At 35.4% G+C, this 24,547-nt stretch overlaps 1 protein-coding gene across 13 annotated transcripts in view; it reads left to right on the forward strand.

Annotated features, from left to right (window-relative positions):
- The window catches only part of ODF2L (outer dense fiber of sperm tails 2 like), a 42,330-nt gene extending 28,722 nt beyond the window's left edge, over positions 1-13,608 (forward strand). For 9 of the 13 annotated variants that reach the window (XM_025288353.3, XM_044944750.2, XM_045166106.1 and 6 more), the window contains 7 exons: positions 1,662-1,772; positions 3,047-3,151; positions 5,338-5,496; positions 6,782-6,867; positions 6,950-7,112; positions 9,437-9,562; positions 11,801-12,770. In XM_025288353.3, coding sequence (XP_025144138.2) covers positions 1,662-1,772; positions 3,047-3,151; positions 5,338-5,496; positions 6,782-6,867; positions 6,950-7,112; positions 9,437-9,562; positions 11,801-11,929 — 879 coding nt within the window. In that variant the 3' untranslated portion in view covers positions 11,930-12,770. Of the gene's footprint in view, positions 1-1,661; positions 1,773-3,046; positions 3,152-5,337; positions 5,497-6,781; positions 6,868-6,949; positions 7,113-9,436; positions 9,563-11,800; positions 12,771-13,448 lie in introns of those variants that run through there. The other 4 variants (XM_045166110.1, XM_044944757.2, XM_045166107.1 and 1 more) reach the window with 3 other exon arrangements.
- Positions 13,609-24,547: the final 10,939 nt, after the last annotated feature.

Below are 24,547 nucleotides of genomic sequence, written 5' to 3' on the forward strand. Positions count from 1 at the left end.
GTATGATATATCTTGCATCTTGTTCTTGTTTTCTTTGTCTGTATACTCCTTGTTTTTGTCTGTCTATACATGGAATACATTAAGCTCATGATGGAAGGGGTTTTTGCTTTTTATGTTCACTACTAAAAGACTATATCCAGTGCTTAGGGCATTTTGTAATAACTGGTAAGGATATTTTTTTCATGTATTTTTCATCATTTACATTTCTGCCTTTGGGAATTAACTACTAATTATCCTTTACATGTCTTTTTTTTTTTTCAAAATTATTATATAAGGGTTCTCTCTATATTAAGGGTATTAATCTTTTGTCATAATCCTTTACTTTTTTTCACATTTTGTTAGCCTGTTTAATACTTTGAGGGGCTCTGAAATTTTGGAGATACACATGAACCTATGTATGTATATGAGTATGTGTATAATATATATATATATTTATATATATATATATATATATTTTTTTTTTTTTTCCCTTTACGGCTTCCTTTGGGAGTCTCTCACATTTCTGCACATCTTGGGAGCAACGTACTGACTATGATCTAGAAACAGACTTATCTTTTCAAGGATGTTTGTATAGTGAACATCCTTGGAAGATAGTAGTGTTTCCTTCTACCAAAAGGCATGCCTACTGCCTGTTATAAGAGATTTGGGTTCCCTAAATTTGGAGTTGCATCTCTGTATGTCTCAGTATGTGTACAGGTGTCATTGGCCCTCTTGGTATTGCTTTGGAGGAAGTAAGGCTTGGGAAACTAACACAAACACTGATATAAGACTCACCCAGGAATCTTGTGTCTTCTGCTAGTATCCATGAGACTATGCTAGGCTAACTGGTAGTCTTGGGGGGTAAAAATTTCAGACTTTTACAGTTCTTGATATCGTCTTTTGATTTTATGCTTAGTTAGGTTTTTACTATTCTAAAATTAAATCAAATTTTACCTGAATCTTCTGTGAAAAAAAGTGTAAGCTTAATTTTTTAAAATATTTAACACATTAAAATAAATGTATGATTGACCAATGTAAAAATCATGTTTGCTGAAAGTGTATTGTTAACCTGTTTTTTCCTAGTGAATGATTGTCTTATTACCATTATAGTGATCCATATTTTCCCCATTTATTTAAAAATCCAATCTTTGTCATATAATAAATATAATCTTAATGTATTTTTTTTCTATTCCATAGACCCCTGTATTATATAGAGAGGGGTCAGACACAACTTGGTGACTGAACAACAACATACATTTTAATATCTAATAAGTACTGAGATTCTCTACTTAGTATCCTTTAAAATTTTTATTAGTCTCTTCTGTTTTTCCATATGAATTTTAAATTAATTTTCTCATATTGGTCTTCCCCTCAACTGTTTTGGTTGTAATTATAGTAAAGTTGTATTGATTTGTAAAAAACTGATATGTCAATAGTATTGAGTCCCCCTTCCAAATGTGGTCTTTCTATTGTTCAAGTCTTTTATGTCAATAAATTTTTAAAGTTAAAAAATATGTTTTTAATAAATAACTTTTTGAAATTCTTAATTTTAATGGTAATTATATGCAGTCAGAAATAAGCTAATTTTATTAGCTTCGTTGATAAATGAGTTAATTTTTAATGCATCGAAATACAAATGAATTCTAATGATTTATAAAATCTATTTATATATTCCTTAATAGACTACACTTGCTGCTTTGAAGGATGAGATTGCCTCTGTTGAAAATGAACTCTTAGAATTGCAAGAAGTAGAAAAACAACAGAAAACCCTTATTGAAGTTTATAAAACTCAGGTAACCATTGCATTTATTTTAATGTTTGTTAAACTTGGTAGATAATTTAAACACTGTATTTGTTTATGGTTTAAAAAAGCAGAATTGAGGAAAGGTGGAGTTATTGTGATAAAATATGATTTATCTCAAAATATTTCTTAAGGTTCCAAATTCATAAATTGATTCTTCTTATTCCTAATTTGAATGCTCTGTTTATATTGGATATTCCTAAAAGTGATCTAAAATTAATTGCATAGGTGTAATGGAACTTATAGTAATCTTGTTAGTAAATTTTAGTTATATTTGTCATCTTGTATTTTTAATGGTATTGATTTAGAATAATGACTCCATTCAAGGGTCATTAAAGCACAATATTTCCTCCTTGCATCTTAATAAAGTATAATTCAGATTTATTCTCATGAAAGACCTGGAAAAGAACATATGTATTGAATAGAGCATGTGTTAATTGGTAATTTATAGAAAAGCTTATGATTTAGAAATACAGTATTTAAGAAAAACTTCATTTGAAAGATGAGACATATGCAGGTCCTTGAATGATGGGTAACAAATTGGTCAACAAGGACCTTATTTTCATGAAAGAGAGTGTTTGAATTGAAGGATAATGAACTAAAGGTTAAAGCTGAAGGAGGGAAATAATGTAGGTAAGTAGGAAGGACTCCATTCCCATGGATTAGATGGGAAACTGGAGTTGAGACTAAAATTCAGTTAGAATATTCCAGTTATCCCTGCTGGAGCTAAGAGTGGAGGCTGTGATGGACTGTGTGATGCCTCACTGAAAATATCATCTGGGTCTTCCAGCTGGTGGTTCTGATTTAACCCTCCATGAAGAATACTGTGAATGAGTATATTCTTGGCTCTGGGTCTTGTATAAAGTGCTTAGGTTTTTTGTTTTTTATTTAACAGATTTTGATGTGTAGAGTGAAATAGTTGCTTTGGGAGCTAGTTTGGACCAGAGACCAATTCTTTAAAGTGACATTGACCTGCTAATGAAGGTCTCTCTCTAATATTCAGAGCTCAGGTGAAGATTCTAGAAGTATTATGGGAAAAGACAGGTAAATCACAAAAGGATTGTGAATCAGAGTAGAGCACTGAGTGGTTCTTGTATTTAAAGAAGGAATAACATTAGATAAACATACTGATGGTACTAATAGGGTAATGATAATGGGTTTAAAATAGAAATTTTAAAATTTAAATTCACATTTTTAGCTTTTTATTTCATATAATGGTCCTAATAAGAAAATAATGCGTATTACTGTAATATTTTTTATTTTCAGATACAAAAGCTGCAAGAAGCAGCTGAAATGGTAAAAAGCAGATGCAAAAATTTGCTACAAGAAAATAGCCTAATAACAAAAAACAAAAATAAAAAATTAAAAAAGGTTAGCTTGACATTTTAAATAATGAAATGTTTTATTTATGTTTTGTACTGTATGAATTTTATATGAATTCTTTTATATAAATTTTATATAAATTCTTTGATTTTCTTTAGTTTAGACTTAGGAATTACCTGTTCTCGATTTCTGTGGCAATTTGTTTTCTAAGTAAGTAATGTGTCTTCTAGACCTGAAATATGTTAATATATTTTTTTAATTGTTCCTAAATATTTAAAAAATAACATAAATATTTAATTTTTCTGATACAAGAGGAGACTTAAGTAGCATCAAAAAATGGTTATCACTGAGCTTTGTGCAAATCTTTCATTTTTAATCTCACCTTTTTTATTCTGATACTAAATATTTTGTGTAAAAAAACAAAGAAAATATTCTCTTCTAAATGCTTTTTTGGAAGAAAAGTAACATTAAAAGCAAAAAGAACCCTTTTTTTTTTTTTTCAAAAACAAAATCATTTCCTTTTTTTTTTCCACCCTATTGCAAAAGAATGAGGGGAAGGTCAGTGTTGGCAAGTTATGATGTTTTTGTGAATATTTTTAAGTTTTAAATGGAACCGCATCCTTTTTTGGGTCTTCTCACATTGCTTTTGGTAAGGAAGCAGTGAAACTTGTAGGACGCTGACACCCCTGACTCCTGGCTGGGGAGGTCATGAGATGTTACTGGTTAGTTGAGTGTAATAAGGTGACTGTCTCTGGGTTGTCCCCACATCTTGGAATTGAGAAGTCTGAGTAAGACACCAGTGTGAAGAAGAGGTCAGTCAGAGCAGGCTTCTCTGCTGGTTAAAAGAGGGAAAGGTAGCCCATTAGATGTGCAACTTACTACTTTTCACCTATTTTTAGCAGCCCAGAGAAGAAATCATTTCATACCTCTTGGTTACTTTTTCTCATGAGACATACCAATGCAAATGCCTCCTCTTTTATAGGCAACACTATAAATAAAAATCTATTTTAGAAAACCTGTTCAAAAGGCTGAAGAGGCTGGAGCCTGTGCAGGGTTTTCAGATACTATGAGGTCACAGTGTTTTGTTACTGGTATTAAACCAGATAAGCTATTTTTTAAAGTGAAACGCTTCCTTTTTCTTGTCCACTGTTTTAAGTCTCTTGTCTTTCTCATGGGCTCTTAGATGTTTGGGGACCCAGAGGCAGGCATTTTTCTAATTTTATCATTTGTCATCCAGAAGGCCTGATGTTGCATAGTAGCTCTCGGTATTCCCTGTCTTGGGGAAACGTCTAGCTTTTGTTTTTCTTCCCTGTGAACATCCTAGGTGCCCTATGTCTTGTTATTTCCTCTTAATTATTAGTTCAAGCAATTTTTATGGTTGCTTCTTGTCACATCTCTACAAAAGTGCCACCGTGAGGAATTGTAGCAGCCCAGAGATAATATAGGTACAATTAGATTTGTTCTTAGTAATATAGTAACATTAATGATCAAATTATAGTCTCCTGAATACTACTGATATTAGGTATTTTGAATTTACATACAGCAAACCTCACTAATTCCAACTAAGCTGAGTGCAGCAAGGCTGCTTTATTCAAAATATCTTGAGTTACCAAATTTTGGACAAAATTCTATAGTTACTTCAGACTGATGGCTGGACAGCAGAAGACTACTGTACTAGCCTTCTTAGTAATGTCTGTGCTTGCATATAAATGACAGGACAGAGTCAAAAGTTTACTTTCCTAAGGAATTTAAACATTTGACCTGTAAGCTAATATCACCATATTCATTTACTCAACAAACTTTTTGTACACTAATTAAAGTCCAACCTACTTTTGTGTTCTATATTCTTATTTAACGGGTGGGCTTCCCTGGTGGCTCAGATGGTAAAGAATTAACCTATCATGCAGGAGACTCAGGTTCAATCCCTGGGTCGAGAAGATCCCCTGGGGAAGGGATTGGCAGAATGTGCCTGGAGAATTCCATGGGCAGAGGAGCCTGGCGGCAGTCCGTGGGGTCATAAAAAGTCAGATATGACTGAGAAAGTTTCACTTTTCATTCTTATTTAGCATAGTCAAACTTAAAGTTTATTCTTATTTATTTGGTTAAATCTCTTTTTATAAACTCTTATACCTAAAATATTTATTATATTACAGGCATATCTAGTATTTAAGATAGTAAAAACATGAATGCTGAATGTGTGATCTTGCACTTATTTCCCTAATGCTACAACTCAGATGAGAGGCCAGATGGAGTCTCATCTGAAGGAGTTAGAACGTGTCCGCGATTCCTTGACGGCGGTGGAACAGAGGCTTCAGGAGTGTCAGGAGAGTCTGCAGCACCACAAAGGGAAGTGTGCAGACCAGGCACACACCGTTAGGGAGCTTCAGGGCCAGGTGTCCAGCCATCATTTTGATTTTCGTTAGATGTGTCAAATGCTTTGGAATAATTTCGCCAGTTGAGGGCATTCCTGTCAGGGGCTGATTATTTTACTCTTATCTAAATAAGTTGATAAAATGTCAGTTTCTTGTGAATACTGTGATTATTTTGTAAGCTCTTCTTGTTAGTATTTTATAATGAAAAATGGTAGTTAAAATTGCTAATTTAGTTTATTCATACAAATCTATATTTAGACATTTGAGGACAGTAATAGCATGAGAGAAGGAGCAAAGCTTTGTTTACACGTATATTTTTGATGTCAGGATAAGATAAATTATTGAAATTTACCATATAAAAATTAGAATTTATTTCTGTTAGAATTATGTGCAAGTTTATTTGGGTTATTCTCAATTATTTTTTTAAAGATATACTTTTTCACTGCATCTGAAGAGAGAGATCATGGGTTTCATATAGCCATCTCTTAATTAAATGCCTAACACATAGTAAACACTTAATAAATATTTTTTAATCTTTTTTTTTCAAAGAAGCATGTCCAAAGGTGGTGGCACATCTCTTTTTTTGCAAAATAATTTTAGGAAGAATTCCCTATCTTCCAGATTAACCCGGGTTTAATATTGAAGATCATCCTCTTTTTAAAAGAACGCAAACAAAACTTTGCTTAGTCTATCTCCTGAGAAGAAATCTTTCTAGGAAAGTGTCAAATCACACTAACTGAAATATGAGAAAAAAATTTTTTTTCAAAACTGCATTATTTAAAGCTTTTAAAGCAGTGGAAAAAATATTCTTTTTTGGTGTAGGCAAGTGTATCTTTGGTTGATTTGCTTATCTGTTTTGTTTTGCTTCTCACAAATATGTTTTTTATTCAATAGTTACAACTTCACAGATATTCAATTATTAATCACTGCCTATAGGTGAATCAGAAAACTGTAAGAGTAATCCTAAGTATCCAACAATAGGAGGTTACTGTATAAAATCTTCACATTTACTTAACAAAATACATGTTCTTTTTCAATAAAACATTACTCAGAATGTTTTATTTGCCATCTTACAGTAAAAATTTTAGTAAATAATTTTCCATGAGGCAGCAATAATTTTTTAAAAAAATCCAGGAATTTAAGAATTTGTTTTTTAACAATGTAATATTTCTTGGTGTCTCTCTGTGTAGGGGTAATAATATTTATACCATCTTCTTTTTTATAATTGTTCTAGCAGTAAACTATGTAGATTTCTCTGGAAGTCACTTATAAAGAAAATAACCAAGAAAACTTTTTTCTCTTTTAGGTTGACGAAAATCATAATCTTCTGACAAAGCTTTCTCTGGAAGAGGAAAATTATCTTATTCAGTTAAAGTGTGAAAACCTTAAACAGTAAGTATTAAATTGACTTAAAGTTGGTATTACATTTTTTTCTACACACTATAATTTTAAAATATATGTCTTCTGTAAAAAGAAAATTAGAACAGATGGATGCAGAAAATAAAGAACTTGAAAAGAAGCTGGCAAACCAAGAAGAATGTCTTAAGCACAGCAATCTTAAGTTTAAAGAGAAATCTGCAGAATATACAGCACTGGCCAGGCAGCTGGAAGCTGCTTTAGAAGAAGGAAGACAAAAGGTACAGATGGGCTTTATTTAGAAACATTTTAATTAGATTACCAAAGAGTCATCTTTTTAAACAGACGATATCTCATCTTGCCAAACCTACAGTTATTGTTTTTATCCTGATGACAGGGTGAAGGGAGCAATTACATTTTTGTTTTTTATCTACTTTTCCCTTTTGGAGCTAAACAGATATGTTACTGGTCCGGAGTTACTTCACTAAATAAATGGTGATGTGGCAGGGTAAAGGGCAGGAATGGAAAACACTTTATAGGAATCGCCCTTCTTCTTTTTTTTAAATGAAACCAGAGCAGATATGCAAGTTACTGAACCTTTTGGTTTTGATTGAGATTCAGTGAGCTATAAAGCTCAACTCCCTTTTGGCAAATGTTGTAAAAATAAATATGGGCAAGAATTAATTTCCAGTTAAATCCATATGATTAGCATTTAATAAATATCTCACTGTCTGTTGAGACGCATTCTGTTAGTGCTTCTGATACAAAGATGAGTAAGAACTGGCCTCAGCTCTCAGGACACTCAAGTTCAGTAGGGAAACAACATGTGAACAGACAGTATCATCCAGCAAGTAGTTGCTGTAATGTAGGGAAGACACAAGGGACACTGCCAGGTGGATTAGTTCAATCTGGAGATGTGGAGAAATGATTCAGGAAGATCTCAAAGAAGAGGTAAATTTATCAAATAATTTGAAAATGTAATCTTGAAAGACACGAGGTGGGCTTTGGAATTCACAAGAGGTGGCTTTGAATTCTGGCCCTGACACATTATATCCCAACCCAAGGCAAGCTACTTTCCAAACTTTAGTTTCTTAATTGGTAAAACGGGGAAGATGAGTTTCCTCATAGGATTGAATGACACTGGAAAGAGATTGTCTATACCCTGATGACTCTCAGAAGTATATCTCTACCACAGACTTCTTTCTTTCCTGACATCTAAATTCGTATGCTCTGCTATTTATTTATCTCCTCTTAACATTTTTAGGCAACTCAGACTTTACATGTCCAACACCAGACTTTGAATGTCTCTCTGAACTCTTCTACCTGTGGTCTTTCGCAATCCTGTTAAAGGCAATTCCACAAGAGTCAGAGAACTTCTGATACCCTTGAACTCTTTAAGTGTCACATAGATATATTTTGATATTTTTTAACCTCTGGGAAAGCTATTTAAGTTGACTTTGAAAGACATATCATTGAATGAAAGCTAAGTAGTAAAATGTACTGCCAATGATAGAAATGTAATCCAGGTTTCTCAGTCCCAGCCTGTGGGAGGAGAAGTGACTTTAGCCTGGGTTCAGACTACATGAACCTTGGAAATGCTGGATGCTCTCAGATTTCTTCTCAAAAGTATTCAGAGTCCTCAGAGATGTGTCTGCCCTCTGCTTTCCTTCCTGCTGCGGTGAAATGTGGAGCTGTCTCTACTGCCGCGTGAAGAGTGCCGTCACTGCCCTGTCACTGTTGTCCATACCGCAGGGCATTGTAAAGGACACGGATACTTGTCCTGGGGGCTCTTTCTCCCAAAGCTTCAAATGCTGTTAGAATTCTTCTCTCACAATCACCCTTGGAATTTGTGCACTAGAAATCTTTGTAAATAACTTTATAACAACTTAGAACTTAGTCCGTGGGAGTTAGGTTAGAGGACAGTCCTTCCTACTAGCTCCTTGCTCCTCAACTAGTCTCTGCCTCCACTTTCATTCTTGTGGTTCCAACCCACCTTTCCTGCAAATAGGTTCCCATGTATCTGAATCCTTGGATAACATCGCTAAGCTAGACTTTCTGCTGAAATAAACCATCAGAGAAATACGAAAACTCAAATTCAGACCATTTTGGAAGTGAATGAATGAAAAACCAATCTAGTGTGTGTGTGTGTGTGTGTGTGTGTGTGTGGTGTGAATATCATCTCTCCTGCCCCCAGTTCTCTCCATCCAAGTCTATAATCAGCATTGATAGTGGACTTTCTATGTCCCACCACCACTTTGGATGCCATGATAAATATAAATTCTGTAAAAACATGGCAGTTAATCTCAGCAGATTGTGGAAATACAGTATTGGGGAAAACCTGCCTACGTCGCATCTGTGGTAATATATACACCTCTTCCACTTCAAGCTACTTTTTCAGATACTTCCATACCAAACAGGAGAATGCATGCTTATACTATATGTGTTTCTCAAGGTACAACACCTTTAAACACTTTGTAGTTAAGTTGTCTAATATCCAAATAATATCTATTTGGAAAGAAGAGATACAGTATAATTATTCAAGGCTTTAAATTATATCTTAAAGAAAGCACATTTAGCTCTTCTATTCTTTCAACTAAAATTACAGGTTTCTGAAGAAATAGAGAAAATGTCATCTAGAGAAAGGGCTTTACAAGTCAAAATAGTAGATCTGGAAAATGAGCTTAGAAAGAAAAATGAAGAACAAAATCAACTTGTTTGCAAAATGAACAGTGTAAGTATTAGTATGGCTTAATGTATTTTCATTAAAAATAAGTGAGCATTTAACATTCTTACCATGGAGTTTTAGTTAAACAGTTAACATACAAAGTGAAGGGAATCAAGGCTATTACTTTACTGATAGTACTAAAAGTAACAAATAATATAAATCATAAAAATAAAAATGTCAGCATTTGGCCAAAGAATTATTATCCTGCATCCTTGGTAGCTTCTATTACATTTCCCCCAAAGTCTCATCAGGCCCTTTCTCTGCATATTATTTTTACATGACATATGCTTAATGAAAGTTACAGATATCATTTACTTGTTTTCTTTCTATTATGAATTTTTCATTTTTAAGATAAACACTATGATTAGATTTTGATAGTATTAAATAATGAATATTTTAGGAAGTTATAAGTTGATGATTTAGATGTTTAGTTATATCTGCATATGAGGTGGATGCTTGGGTCTACTCAGTCATAAAATGAGAATACCAAATTGGCTGTGTTTAGTTAGTCTTCTGTTTTTTCTCCTAACTATTCATGAAATAGTTGGTGTAATATACTATGAAAACTAGCACGAATTGTGATTGACTTAGTTGAAAATTATTTACTAAACAGTGACATAGGAAATAATAACTTTTATTTTTTCCAGGAGCCAGACTCCATTTTAACTATTTTTTCATTCCCAAGCATGTAAACCATTGAAAACCTGAAAGGTTCAAAAGTTAAATATTTTAGCCATCATTATTAGTTTAATTTTATTACCATCAAAAGTTTCATGGCAATTTAATCAGAACAAAACATTTCTCATCTTTAGTTTAGCACAGGCCTTTGCTTTATTTCACAATATTTTTTAGTCACTGTCAGAGTTTCTGTTATATTGTAAAATGTGCAATATTCTGTGTGTAATTGAAACTTCTAAAAAATGAGTATATTAAAATAAGGTATGTGTGTTATAATATTCCTAGTACTTGGTTAAAGCTGCTAAAATAAGTAAATTTAAGATCTGATGTTTTGTTAAGCTTGATGATTTTTACAGTAGTAAAAATTTAGAATTTTTTAGAAATTCTGACCCTGGATTTGGACATTGCTGAAAAATGGGTTTATTTGTGTCCCTTCCCGGGAGCAGTTCAGTTGGCAGTTTCAGATATTTGTTTTATATACACGCCTTAGCTCCATCTGAATTGTAAGCACCCTGAGAGGCTGTCTCATAGTTAATTGTATGCTGCTGTCTTCCATCGTGCCTGCCCCATAGCAGCAGGCCTCTACAGATTTTCTGCCCAGTGCTTCAGAGGGAGAGAGAGGGAATAGATACACAGACCCAAGGGTGACCCTCAGCGGCCTACTCTAGATCAAGAAGCCTGAAATGTCTTTGGAATATATATTAAATCTATGTACATTTTGCATTCTACCTTATGTGTATTTGTATTAATATTTTTCCCTCCAAGGTGTTGAGTAAAATCAATGTTTCTCAAAGATCCGTTATAGTCATTCTATGACTTTGTAGACTTCAGCCTGGCGAGTTGTTTTATACCACCCACTATACTTTCCTTGGGGGCATTGCTCAGTTTCAGAAGGTATCTGGTGTCATTGAACACCTGGTAGGAAGGATATAAAAGATTTTTCTTCTCGTGGTTCCTACACTTTAGTTGGAAGCTAGGTGATATTTGTAGCCTGTCTGTCTAAAATATTTTCAGTGAACAGATCTATTTGGGAATTTACACACAACTGAATATTTTAAAAATACATTACATTTTAAATGTTTTCCTCAAAGACCACATATGAAATTGAGTTCATTTTGTTTTTAAAAGATTCTAAAAATAAAATGTCCATATTATCAAAACTAGAATTCTGTCTAGTTTATAGATAGCAAAAATAGTTTTGCTATTTTAAGATAGCAAGAGTAGTCAGCCTTTTAGGCAAAGAAAATGACAAAAACTAGTATTAAAATATGCCATGTTAAATGTAATAGAAATTGTGACAGTTTTAAGTAAAATCTATTTAAGTTAATCATATTAAATATATAATAATTTGGGGCTAAGGGGTGTGTATTACAATAAACTGTCACAGAGAGATCAACCATGTATGAACTCTATTTATTCTACATTTTAAAGAAAAGTCAGCTCTAAAATTTTTTCTTTTAAAAAATTAAAAACCATGTATTCAATTATTGTGTATATAAATTTTTATATTATGACTATCCTTTGATATTAATGTCATTATTAACTATTTTTCTTTTTTTTATTTAGAAAGCACAACATCAGGAAGTATGTTTGAAAGAAATACAACATAGTCTTGAAAAGTCAGAGAATCAAAATGAGAGTATTAAGAATTATTTACAGTTTCTTAAAACCTCTTATGTAACAATGTTTGGATAAATTTTTGGCTTTACTTTCTATAAACAATAGATTTTTACTATGAGTAAAAAGTAATTAGGTAAAAATTAAATAAATATGTTATCTGTTGCTATACTTTATGATTTATGAGTGGTGCTATTAGGCTTTTATGTAAAGATTTTTGAAACATAATTTATTATCCAGTTGAAATTTTAAAACAAGATATATGTTAGTATTCCTTTTTTGCTGGATAGTCTTCACTTAACTCTGGATTAATATCTATTTAATTTATTTTGGTTTCTAGAATATTTTATACACAGAAAAGAAGCTAGAATCATTCTTTGTGACTATAGCCACCATTCAAATGAATTTGTAATAAACCTCAGCCAATTATAAGCCAAATACATGATTTTAAATAATGTATGTAATTGTTTTACATTATATAGTGCTATATGTGTATATATTAATATAATAAAAGAAAATACTCTGAATATTATTTTTAATAATGATATAATTGCATACTTTCTAAAGTTGCCAAATGTCTCAGTGTACTTAATATTGTTTCAAATATATGCTAAAATGCCATTATAATTTCTGTCAGGTTTTAAATATAGAATTTTAAGTCATGGCTTTATTAAATGCCAACTGACAGTGACAGATGAAAACACGGCGGCATGCATTCTTTATAAAGAATAGGTCTTTAGTCTCTCCTGTGAATTTATAGTCTCTTTTTGTTCATCTTATGTTAGTGATTGATATTATTAGTGTAGACATTCTGAAACCCCTGAGTTAACTGAGAGATTAAAGAGGAGTGATTTTTCCTACCCCTTCCCATGGCCAACTCACATGGGATGATCAAAATAAACACTCTTAATACCAAGAAGCTTTAGCGTGAGATCTTTGTTATTGGGATGGAGTAGAAGAGACACCAAGAAGATGTTCTCTGTAATCTCCTACCCTATGTGTCAAGTCAGGATACTCTACAAGGGGACAGATATAATTGACAAAGAATCAAGTAATAGTGACTCCTCTCAGAGAATGACTTGAGAGGTGTTTATTCAAAGGACACTCAGGTTTCAAATGATCATTCAAAGCAGCAAGTTGTATACTACACAGTCCAGCCTGTGAACTGAGCTCAGTCCCTCCAAGATGTTTTATCTACTTCTCTGACCAGAAATGAGGGCCTGCTTTTCTCTGATCCCCTCACTCCTAAGACTACTGTTATCATCTACAGGGGCTTACTTCCCAGTGACCCAATTGCTTCATAGTATTTTTCAAAAATACAATCATTTCAGAAACGGGCCACATTTTTTGCCTAACAATTGCTAACAATATTAGTGTTGCCTTTTAATTTTAAATCATAGTACTTGTGTTACATGCTTGACCCTTGTGATTCTTTCTTCATCTCCTTAAGCAAAGGCAGCCTTAAGAAATACTCTCATGAAATAAAAAAAAATATTCTCAAGAAAGAAAACTAAGGTTCTTGAGTATTTTTCACTAGACTTTGAACTCTGTAAGAACAGAACTGTATCTTATTGACGTTTTCTCATTTCTATTTCAGCTACAACACAAGACCTGGTATATAGACACTTGGATGATGTTTGTGGATAGGTAGATGGATGTTAAAAGAGGGAGGTATTCATATTCCTGTTTTAAATATGAAAAGTGTAAGAGGAATTACTGCTGTGGCTGTGGTATAAAACTCCTTGAGTTTAAAAGTCTTCTGACTCCAGAATCTCTGTACAATACTTTTTTCCTGTTGTAAGCCGTGACAGCAGCATTAGCCCAGGGGCATCATTGCTCTTATTTATTGAGCACTAGTCTATGCCAAAGTCCTGACTCTGATACTTGTATTAATTCATTAACCCTTTATCTAATGAGATAGGTGCTATTAAGTACATTTACTTTTCAGGAAACCAAAACACAGAAAAGTAACTCACTCAAGGTCACACAGCTAGTAAGTAGCAGGTATCCAGAATCTCTTCTCTTGGCTATGACCATACTATCTTCATGTATATTTCATAAGTAAAGGTAATGGTTTCTTGTAACAATCATGCATTACTTCATCTATGAATACTTTCTCTTTTAAACATTTTTAATTTTATCAAAGAAATTTGTGCATATGGTATTTAAAAGTTGGTCCCCACCATATTTTGGCTAGACTATGGAAGGAAAAGACCCTAAGGTTGGTACTTGGATGTACTGACACAGAATAACAAAGGAAATTTACCAGAACTAGAACTTCAGCAATCTCCCTGCTTAACGTTTCCATGTGAAGCATTAAGCACAGACATTGGGTTTTTCTGGCATGTGAACCAAACTCAGTGTCAGGGAGGCTCACAGTCAGTCCCTGGGAATCTCCAAGTGGTGTCTGCTTCCAGCTTCTCATCATCCCAGATGGGGAAAGAAAGCCCTTGTTCCCACAGTACTAATAGGCTGGCAAGATTTTCTGTTTATCCTTGATATTCAGGATCTCATGACTCTTAAGTTCTAAATGTTTCCTTCCATTATTTGTGTGGTTATTACCTCTCTACATATTCCTCCCCTCTTCCTTATTTTGTCTGCTGGATCTGACCTCCACACCACTTGCCTTTTCCCTCAGGGTATCTGTTACAGGACTTCTTGTGAGGCATTTCTTCCATCTGATGTTTCTAACCGCTTATATGGTTCTCAGGGGCAGTCATTCTCTTTTGCTGTTGGATACTGAATTTCTAAATAAGAAGTCTTGAGTTTTAGTTCCTAAAAATTTTGGAGGTTTTTTTTTGTATTTTGCACTGTAATTCCATTCTATTTTCATTAAAATTCTCTTGTTTCTTCCATTGGTCCTACTGCAGTAGGCATCTCCTGTTTCTGTTCTGTTGGCCATCTTTCTTTCAGAGCGCTGTGAGTGAGTTTTAATTTTCCTTGCCCACTCATGGTTGTGGTGTCTGCCATGCTTGCCAGCAGCCTGTCTTGCATATTTCTGGGGAAGCAGGAAACTAAGTGGTGGAAGGTGCCATGGCTTCGTGCTCGTGGCCTGCAGTGCGGTGCTGTGAGAAACCATCCTGCTCCCAGACTTTTCCAGTCCCAAGCATCAGTGCTTTCCCAGCTACCAGCATTGGAAGCACAGCGCTCCACTGAAGAGTCTGCTTCAAGGTTTTCTGGGGTCAGCAAGTTTGTTGCAGAAACAATGAATGAAGTTCCCTTTGGAGGAGAACCACGGGCAGCGTCTCTACCAGGAACAATGTGCAGCACTTTAAAGAAGGAATTCAGCCTGTATGTGAGATTTGTTCATGATTTTTATAAAATACCCAATATTTTGTATTGGGTATGATTAACTTTTCATAATCAAAACAAGCATTTATGTACACAAATGTCTCTACATTTGTGTATATAAGTTCACATATGTTGGTATGAGCATGGAGGAAGGTGTAGAAAAGCCTACATGCCTTGGTAGGGTTGGAGGAAATAGTAATAACTTTTCACTTAACTCCAGTACTTTGGCCACCTCATGTGATGAGTTGACTCATTGGAAAAGACTCTGATGCTGGGAGGGATTGGGGGCAGGAGGAGAAGGGGACGACAGAGGATGAGATGGCTGGATGGCATCACTGACTCGATGGACATGAGTCTGAGTGAACTCTGGGAGTTGGTGATGGACAGGGAGGCCTGGCGTGCTGTGATTCATGGGGTCAAAAAGAGTTGGACACGACTGAGCAACTGATCTGATCTGATCTATTCTGATAAGATTATATTTCAATTGTTTTTTTCTAATCAGATTAAAAAAAATTCAAACAGAGGACAGGCTTGATAGGTATAAAGTGGAAGAAAAGTAGACCTGATAAGAGGTTATGGTCTGACATTGAATCCTGGAATTTGATTTTCAGAGGTGGACTAATTTTAGACAAGGAGAAAGTAGAGAGAAGCCTGATTGAGGAGGAGCTGGGGGGAGTCACTGGAGTCCCGAGTGTTGAGCTGAGAGGTCTTGAGTGTTTAGCTATCTGGGATGTGGAGAGCTTTGGAATAGAGCTGAAGGATAAGCAACTAACCCGGTTAAATGGGAGCAGATGTGTAATGACTCTGGTAAGGATTGAAGTTTCTGGTTGCATTTAGAATATAATCCAAAGTCCTCAATGTGACTTTTGAGACCCAGCCCCCCTCCTCAACCCCTCAGACCACTCTCCTAACCCATTTGCCCAGTTATACTTGGTTTCCTTGAAAGCTGAGTTCTTTCCTTCTCATCCTTAAATGCTGTCTGTCACTCTTGGCCTGACCAAATCCTACTGATTCTCTCATATACCTTCTTATTATTTTCTTTGATAATTGACAATTATTTGCATAATTATATGTTTCATATTTGTCTTACTAGATTTTAAACTTCATGAGGATTTACTGTTCTATAGTCTACAGCTAACAAGGTGCCTGGTACATGGCAGGCACTAAGTACATATTTATTGGATGGATAGATAGATTATGGGGTAATGATATTGCTCCTAGTTCTGAGCTTCAAAGTAGGGACAGAGGATTTGGCTCCTAAAGGGAAACTGTATGGAGTCTAGGAGAATGAGTAGCTTTCACTTCTGAGAGCTGCCAGGGAAGCGGTTTCCTGGGTGAGGGGTCAAGTTATCTTTCAGGCAGAGGTAGAGACAGAAGAGATTTAGGATGTAGAGACCTTGTTTATAATCTGACACGCATGTGTCCCAGAGGCCACAGTGGAAAATGGGAGGGAGCAGGTACTGGAAGTCAGGAAGACAGAATGGGTTCTACTTACAGCTGTTTGCTTCAGATAATTTAACAGGAATTTCTTTTTTTCTTGTCTAAGAATTAATAAAAATCCCATACATTGTCTTCTTTTCTTTTGATGTTACTGAACTGGGAAGTTGGTTAAATCCCAAGTGTATCTTAGTATTTTGATTTATTTAACATTATAACCAGTTGCAGTACTTTTAGATAACACATACACACACATGCACACACTTGCACAAATATTTAAAAATAAATAACATTTTCCTTAAAATTTAAGATTTCTTTAAAATAAAAAAGTTTAGTCTTATTTTTAAAAATAACTTTAGTATATTCTTATATAGGTTTAGTTTGGAGTCAGCACTGGAGGTAAGAACAACTGTTAGGAATCCTCTATATCTAGTTTGTTATTAGATAAAGTTAACATTGACAGTTGTTTATGGCCAAAGCTAAAAAAATTAAACCTATAATTAACTGTCATACATTACTGACTAGAAACATTTAAATTATATACTATGAATGCTTTTGGCAAGCTTAAAGTTTATTTTTTTCAGCTTTTTTTGTAAAATAGGTATCTTTCCCTATCATTCAAAACAATTAACTCAATTAAAAAAAAGAATTAACTACAGAGGGCATGTAAAGCCAGGGCAAGAAGACATGGTCCTTAAAATAATGATTTCATTTTAATAATTAAATTTCTTGAGTAATAAAATAACAAAACCTCTTGACTGTTACCTGACTGTAATACTGGCTAAACCTATTCTTATTTTTAAAAGGTTTGTTTTCACCTCTACAGATAAAACAATTACCTTAAAATTTCATAAATTTTCATTTCTATTCTAGAAGTTTAACTTTTACTATTTTGAACTTATTTGAAAAAAAATATTTTTTCACCTTATCAATAGTACCCATGGAGTTGAACACTATCAGAAGTTAAAGCATTTCAAGAAATAATTTGAATTACAAATGAGGTGATTTACGCTAAAACTCTAAGCATAACACTTGAGGGTAAAATAGACAAAGGATTTTTATACTTTATCTGCCCAACAATTAAAGAGCTGTTACCAATTAATAAAATATAAGTGCCTGTCAGATGAAATAGCCACAGGAAAAAAACAACTCAGAAGAATCACTAATGACCAATAAACATGTTTATAGGATGTTCAGATTTTATTAGTAAAGAAATATAAATGAAAATTAATCTTTTATTCCCCTCAGTTCAGTTCAGTTCAGTCGCTCAGTCATGTCCAACTCTTTGCGACCCCATGAATCGTAGCACTCCAGGCCTACTTCTCCATCACCAACTCCCGGACTTTATTCAAACTCATAGCCATCGAGTCGGTGATGCCATTCAGCCATCTCATCCTCTGTCGTCCCCTTCTCCTCCTGCCCCCAATCCCTCCCAGCATCAGGATCTTTTCCAGTGAGTCAACTCTTAGCATGAGGTGGCCAAAGTATTGGAGTTTCAGCTTCAACATCAGTCCTTCCAATGAACACCCAACACTGATCTCCTTTAAAATGGACTGGTTGGACCTCCTTGCAGTCCAAGGGACTCTCAAGAGTCTTCTCCAACACCACAGTTCAAAAGCATCAATTCTTCGGCGCTCAGCTTTCTTCACAGTCCAACTCTCAAATCCATACATGACCACTGGAAAAACCATAGCCTTGACTAGATGGACCTTTGTTGGCAAAGTAATGTCTGCTTTTTAATATGCTATCTAGGTTGGTCATAACTTTCCTTCCAAGGAGTAAGTGTCTTTTATTTCGTGGCTGCAATCACCATCTGCAGTGATTTTGGAGCCCCCCAAAATAAAATCTGACACTGTTTCTGCTGTTTTCCCATCTATTTGCCATGAAGTGATGGGACGAGATACTATGATCTTAAGTTTTCTGAACGTTGAGTTAGGCCAACTTTTTCATTCTCCTCTTTCATCAAGAAGCTCTTTAGTTCCTCTTCACTTTCTGCCATAAGGATGCTTTCATCTGCATATCTGAGGTTATTGATATTTCTCCTGGCAATCTGGATTCCAGCTTGTGCTTCTTCCAGCCCAGCTTTTCTCTTGATGTACTCTGCATATAAGTTAAATAAGCAGGGTGACAATATACAGCCTTGACATACTCCTTTTCCTATTTTCGGTTGTTCCATGTCCAGTTCTAACTGTTGCTTCCTGACCTGCATATAGGTTTCTCAAGAGGCAGCTCAGGTGGTCTGGTGTTCCCATCTCTTTCAGAATTTTCCACAGTTTATTGTGATCCACACAGTCAAAGGCTTTGGCATAGTTAATAAAGCAGAAATAGATGTTTTTCTGGAACTCTCTTGCTTTTTCCATGATCCATCGGATATTGGCAATTTGCTCTCTGGTTCCTCTGCATTTTCTAAAGCTAGCTTGAACGTCTGGAAGTTCACAGTTCATGTATTGCTGAAGCCTGGCTTGGAGAATTTTGAGCATTACTTTACTAGCATGTGAGATGAATGCAATTGTGTGGTAATTTGAGCATTCTTTGACATTGCCTTTCTTTGGGATTGGCATGAAAACTGACCTTTACTAATCCTGTGGCCACTGCTGAGTTTTCCAACTTTGCTGGCATATTGAGTGCAGCACTTTCACAGCATCATCTTTCAGGATTTGAAATAGCTCCACTGGAATTCCATCACCTCCACTAGCTTTGTTCGTAGTGATGCTTTCTAAGGCCCACTTGACTTCACATTCCAGGATGTCTGGCTCTAGGTCAGTGATCACACCATCGTGATTATCTGGGTCGTGAAGATCTTTTTTGTACAGTTCTGTGTATTCTTGCCATCTCTTCTTAATATCTTCTGCTTCTGTTAGGTCCCTACTATTTCTGTCCTTTATCGAGCCCATCTTTGCATGAGATATTCCCTTAGTATCTTTAATTTTCTTGAAGAGATCTCTAGTCTTTCCCATTCTGTTGTTTTCCTCTCTTTCTTTGCATTGATCACTGAAGAAGACTTTCTTATCTCTTCTTGCTATTCTTTATAACTCTGCATTCAGATGCTTATATATTTCCTTTTACTCCTTTGCTTTTTGCTTCTCTTCTTTTCACAGCTATTTGTAAGGCCTCCTCAGACAGCCATTTTGCTTTTTGCATTTCTTTTCCATGGGGATGCTCTTGATCCCTGTCTCCTGTACAATGTCACAAACCTCCGGCCATAGTTCATCAGGCACTCTATCTATCAGATCTAGGCCTTTAAATCTATTTCTCACTTCCACTGTATGATCATAAGGGATTTGATTTAGGTCATACCTGAATGGTCTAGTGTTTTTCCCTACTTTCTTCAGTTTAAGTCTGAATTTGGCAATAAGAAGTTCATGATCTGAGCCACAGTCAGCTCCCGGTCTTGTTTTTGCTGACTGTATAGAGCTTCTCCATCTTTGGCTGCAAAGAATATAATCAATCTGATTTCGGTGTTGACCTTCTGGTGATGTCCATGTGTCGAGTCTTCTCTTGTGTTGTTGGAAGAGGGTGTTTGCTATGACCAGTTTGATCTCTTGAAAAAACTCTATTAGCCTTTGCCCTGCTTCATTCCGTACTCCAAGGCCAAATTTGCCTGTTATTCCAGGTGTTTCTTGACTTCCTACTTTTGCATTCCAGTCCCCTGTAATGAAAAGGACATCTTTTTGGGGTGTTAGTTCTAAAAGATCTTGTAGGTCTTCATAGAACCGTTCAACTTCAGCTTCTTCAGCGTTACTGTTTGGGGCATAGGCTTGGATTACCATGATACTGAATGGTTTGCCTTGGAAACGAAGAGAGATCATTCTGTTGTTTTTAAGATTGCACCCAAGTACTGCATTTTGGACTCTTTTGTTGACCATGAGGGCTACTCCATTTCTTCTAAGGGATTCCTGCCCACAGTAGTAGATATAATGGTCATCTGAGTCAAATTCACCCATTCCAGTCCATTTTAGTTCACTGATTCCTAGAATGTCAATGTTCACTCTTGCCATCTCCTGTTTGACCACTTCCAATTTGCCTTGATTCATGGACTTGACATTTCAGGTTCCTATGCAATATTGCTCTTTACAGCATCTGACCTTGCTTCAATCACAGAAGCACACCCACAGCTGGGTATTGTTTTTGCTTTGGCTCCATCACTTAATTCTTTCTGGAGTTATTTCTCCACTGATCTCCAGTAGCATATTGGGCACCTACTGACCTGGGGAGTTCCTCTTTCAGTATCCTATCATGTTGCCTTTTCATACTGTTCATGGGGTTCTCAAGGCAAGAATACTGAAGTGGTTTGCCATTCCCTTCTCCAGTGGACCACATTCTGTCAGACCTCTCCACCATGTCCTGTCCATCTTGGATGGCCCCACATGGCATGGCTTAGTTTCATTGAGTTAGACGAAGCTGTGGTCCATGTGATCATATTGGCTAGTTTTCTGTGATTATGGTTTCAGTGTGTCTGCCCTCTGATCCCCTCTCACAACACCTACTGTCTTACTTGGGTTTCTCTTATCTTGGTTGTGGGGTATCTCTTCATGGCTGCTCCAGCAAAGCACAGCTGCTGCTCCTTACCTTGGACGAGGGGTATCTCCTCAGGGCCACCCCTCCTGACCTTGAACGTGGAGCAGCTCTTCTTGGCCCTCTTGCGCCTGCGTACCTGCTGCTCCTTGGATGTGGGGTTTAGGTTGGGTAAAATGAGAATGATCATACACTACCAATAGCTTACTGTTCCCTATCCCTGGCTATATCATAATATATTACTTATTGCTCCATTGTTGGATAGTTATGTTGTTTCCACATTTCTGTGGTGAATATCATTCATTATGTACAATTCGTTGTCTGCATCAAGTTATTACTTTAAGATAAATGCCTATATATGAATTGTTGTATCAAATGCCATGGAAAATTTCAGGGTTCTTGAAACACAGAATTGTTCATGCCATTTGGTACAATAATTTGCAATTTAGCCATTTATCATGAAGTATAGTTAAGTGCTGGGAGAACTGTTAAATGGCATTCCATTGCTCAGCCATTGCCTGGTACCTAGTGAAAACAGTTCTGTCATTCAGTATCGAAATGAGTATGAATTTGGTCATCTCTCAGTTTAGTTATGTCTGTCAAGTAAGAATGTGATTATGCCTTGAAAATTTATAGAGTTCTGAAACTAAATATTAGTATTTGTTACTAATTTGAGAAGTGCTGTATTTTTTATTTCTCATTAATATTTAGTTGTTAGCAGTTTAGTAATACCTGAAGCTGGTGTTTATTCTCCCATATCTCTATTTATTTTACTATCCATCTGTGTTAAAATTTTTTTACATCATTAAAAGTCAGTTGTAGATAGTATGAAATTAATTCCAGATATTAATTTTCACTGAAGATAGTTATATAAAACATTTTCTACTTTGTGAATTGTTTTTGCCTGTCACTTTTTAAAATTGTGACTTGCTGATCAGGATTTGTGGTTTTTGAATTCTTCATTAGGTTTATTAAGATGTGAATTAATAAATATTTTTAAATAAATATCAATAATACTTGTGGTTATGAGCAGTTCAGTCATATTTCAACTTTCAGTCATATTTCAGTTTCCCCACTTATTTTGAAACTGCCTAATTAACAATTTTTTTTAATTGAAGTGTAATTGACCTAAAATACTGTGTCAGTTCCAAGCATACAACTTAGTGTTTTCTATTTCTATACATGATTATCAAAATAAATCCAGTTACCATCTGTCACCCTACAGAATTATTACCGTATTATTAACTATATTCCCCATGTTGTATATTTCATCCCTGTGACTCACTTATTTTGTAACTGGAAGTTTATCCATCTTAATCAATGTTGTTGTTTTTTTTTTAACTTTACAATATTGTATTGGTTGTTGTGTTAGGATTATACAGAGAAACAATATATATGGCATTGGCTTATGTGATTATGGAGTCTGAGACATTCCATGATCTGATGTCTGTAAGTTGGAGTCCTGGGAATACTGGTGGCATTCCTCAAAAGGCCTGAGAGCCAGTGTATAGTTTATAGTCTTGAGTATAAAGGCCTGAAATCCAGGAGTGCTGAGGGCAAAGAAGATTGATGTCCCCACTCATTGTAGTCAGGCAAAGAGCCAGTGAATCCTACCTTCCTCCACCTTTCTTCTATACCAGCCCACAGTGGATTGGATGAAACCCACCTGCATTGGGAATCTGCTTTATACATGCTTTGTATATGAAATTTCCCTCTAAGCCCTTGTTATATGTATTCAACAATGTTTGGTATATTTTTTCATTATCATTCAGTTAAAATGACTATAGATGTCTATTTTGATTTAATATTTAATCCATGGATGGCTATGAATATAGTTCTAATTTTTAGGCAGTTGGTTATTTTCTAATTATCTAATTTCCTAATACATGGAAATGTTTCAGATATCTTTCTGTAACTGGTTTCCAGTTAAAGTCTTTTATGATGAGAGACTATACCATGAACAGTTTCAGTCTTTTGATGTTCATTTAGATTTGTTTTAGGTCAACTTAATTGATAGCATTTTTCAGGTCTTCTTACTGATTTTTGTCTACTTGTTTCATTACTGAAAGAGTTGTATTAAAGTTCCCAACTATACTTTGAAATTTGCCTGTTTTTCCTTTCAGTTTATCAGTTTTTGCTTTATACATTTTGAAGCTCTATTATTAAGTTAGGACAGTTATGTCTTGGTGAATTGACACTTAGTACCATATAATGTCTCTCTTTATCTAGGATAATATTCCTTATTCTAAAGTCTACCTTGTTTCATATTAATAGAACCACTTCAGTTTTCTTTTTATTTGTTATTGAATGCTATATTTACTTTTAATACTTTTATTTTAGGCCATCTATCAGATCAGATCAGTCGCTCAGTCGTATCCGACTCTTTGTGACCCCATGAATCGCAGCACGCCAGGCCGCCCTGTCCATCACCAACTCCCGGAGTTCACTCAGACTCACATCCATCGAGTCAGTGATGTCATCCAGCCATCTCATCCTCTGTCGTCCCCTTCTCCTCTTGCCCCCAATCCCTCCCAGCATCAGAGTCTTTTCCAATGAGTCAGCTCTTCGCATGAGGTGGCCAAAGTACTGGAGTTTCAGCTTTAGCATCATTCCTTCCAAAGAAATCCCAGGGCTGATGTCCTTCTGAATGGACTGGTTGGATCTCCTTGCAGTCCAAGGGACTCTCAAGAGTCTTCTCCAACACCACAGTTCAAAAGCATCAATTCTTCAGCGCTCAGCCTTCTTCACAGTCCAACTCTCACATCCATGCAAGACCACAGAAAAAACCATAGCCTTGACTAGATAGACCTTTGTTGGCAAAGTAATGTCTCTGCTTTTGAATATGCTATCTAGGTTGGTCATAACTTTCCTTCCAAGGAGTAAGCGCCTTTTAATTTCATGGCTGCAGTCACCATCTGTAGTGATTTTGGAGCCCAGAAAAGTAAAGTCTGACACTGTTTCCCCATCTATTTCCCATGAAGTGATGGGACCGGATGCCATGTTCTTTGTTTTCTGAATGTTGAGCTTTAAGCCTACTTTTTCACTCTCCACTTTCACTTTCAACAAGAGGCTTTTTAGTTCCTCTTCACTTTCTGCCATAAGGGTGGTGTCATCTGCATATCTGAGGTTATTGATATTTCTCCCGGCAATCTTCATTCCAGTTTGTGTTTCTTCCAGTTCAACATTTCTCATGATGTACTCTTGCATATAAGTTAAATAAACAGGGTGACAATATACAGCCTTGACGAATTCCTTTTCCTATTTGGAACCAGTCTGTTGTTCCATGTCCAGTTCTAACTGTTGCTTCCTGACCTGCATACGAATTTCTCAAGAGGTGGATCAGGTGGTCTGGTAGTCCCATCTCTTTCAGAATTTTCCACAGTTTATTCTGATCCACACAGTCAAAGGCTTTGGCATAGTCAATAAAGCAGAAATAGATGTTTTTCTGGAACT

The sequence above is a fragment of the Bubalus bubalis genome, chromosome 6 (assembly GCF_019923935.1).
Source record: "Bubalus bubalis isolate 160015118507 breed Murrah chromosome 6, NDDB_SH_1, whole genome shotgun sequence".
NCBI classification, from domain to species: domain Eukaryota; kingdom Metazoa; phylum Chordata; class Mammalia; order Artiodactyla; family Bovidae; genus Bubalus; species Bubalus bubalis.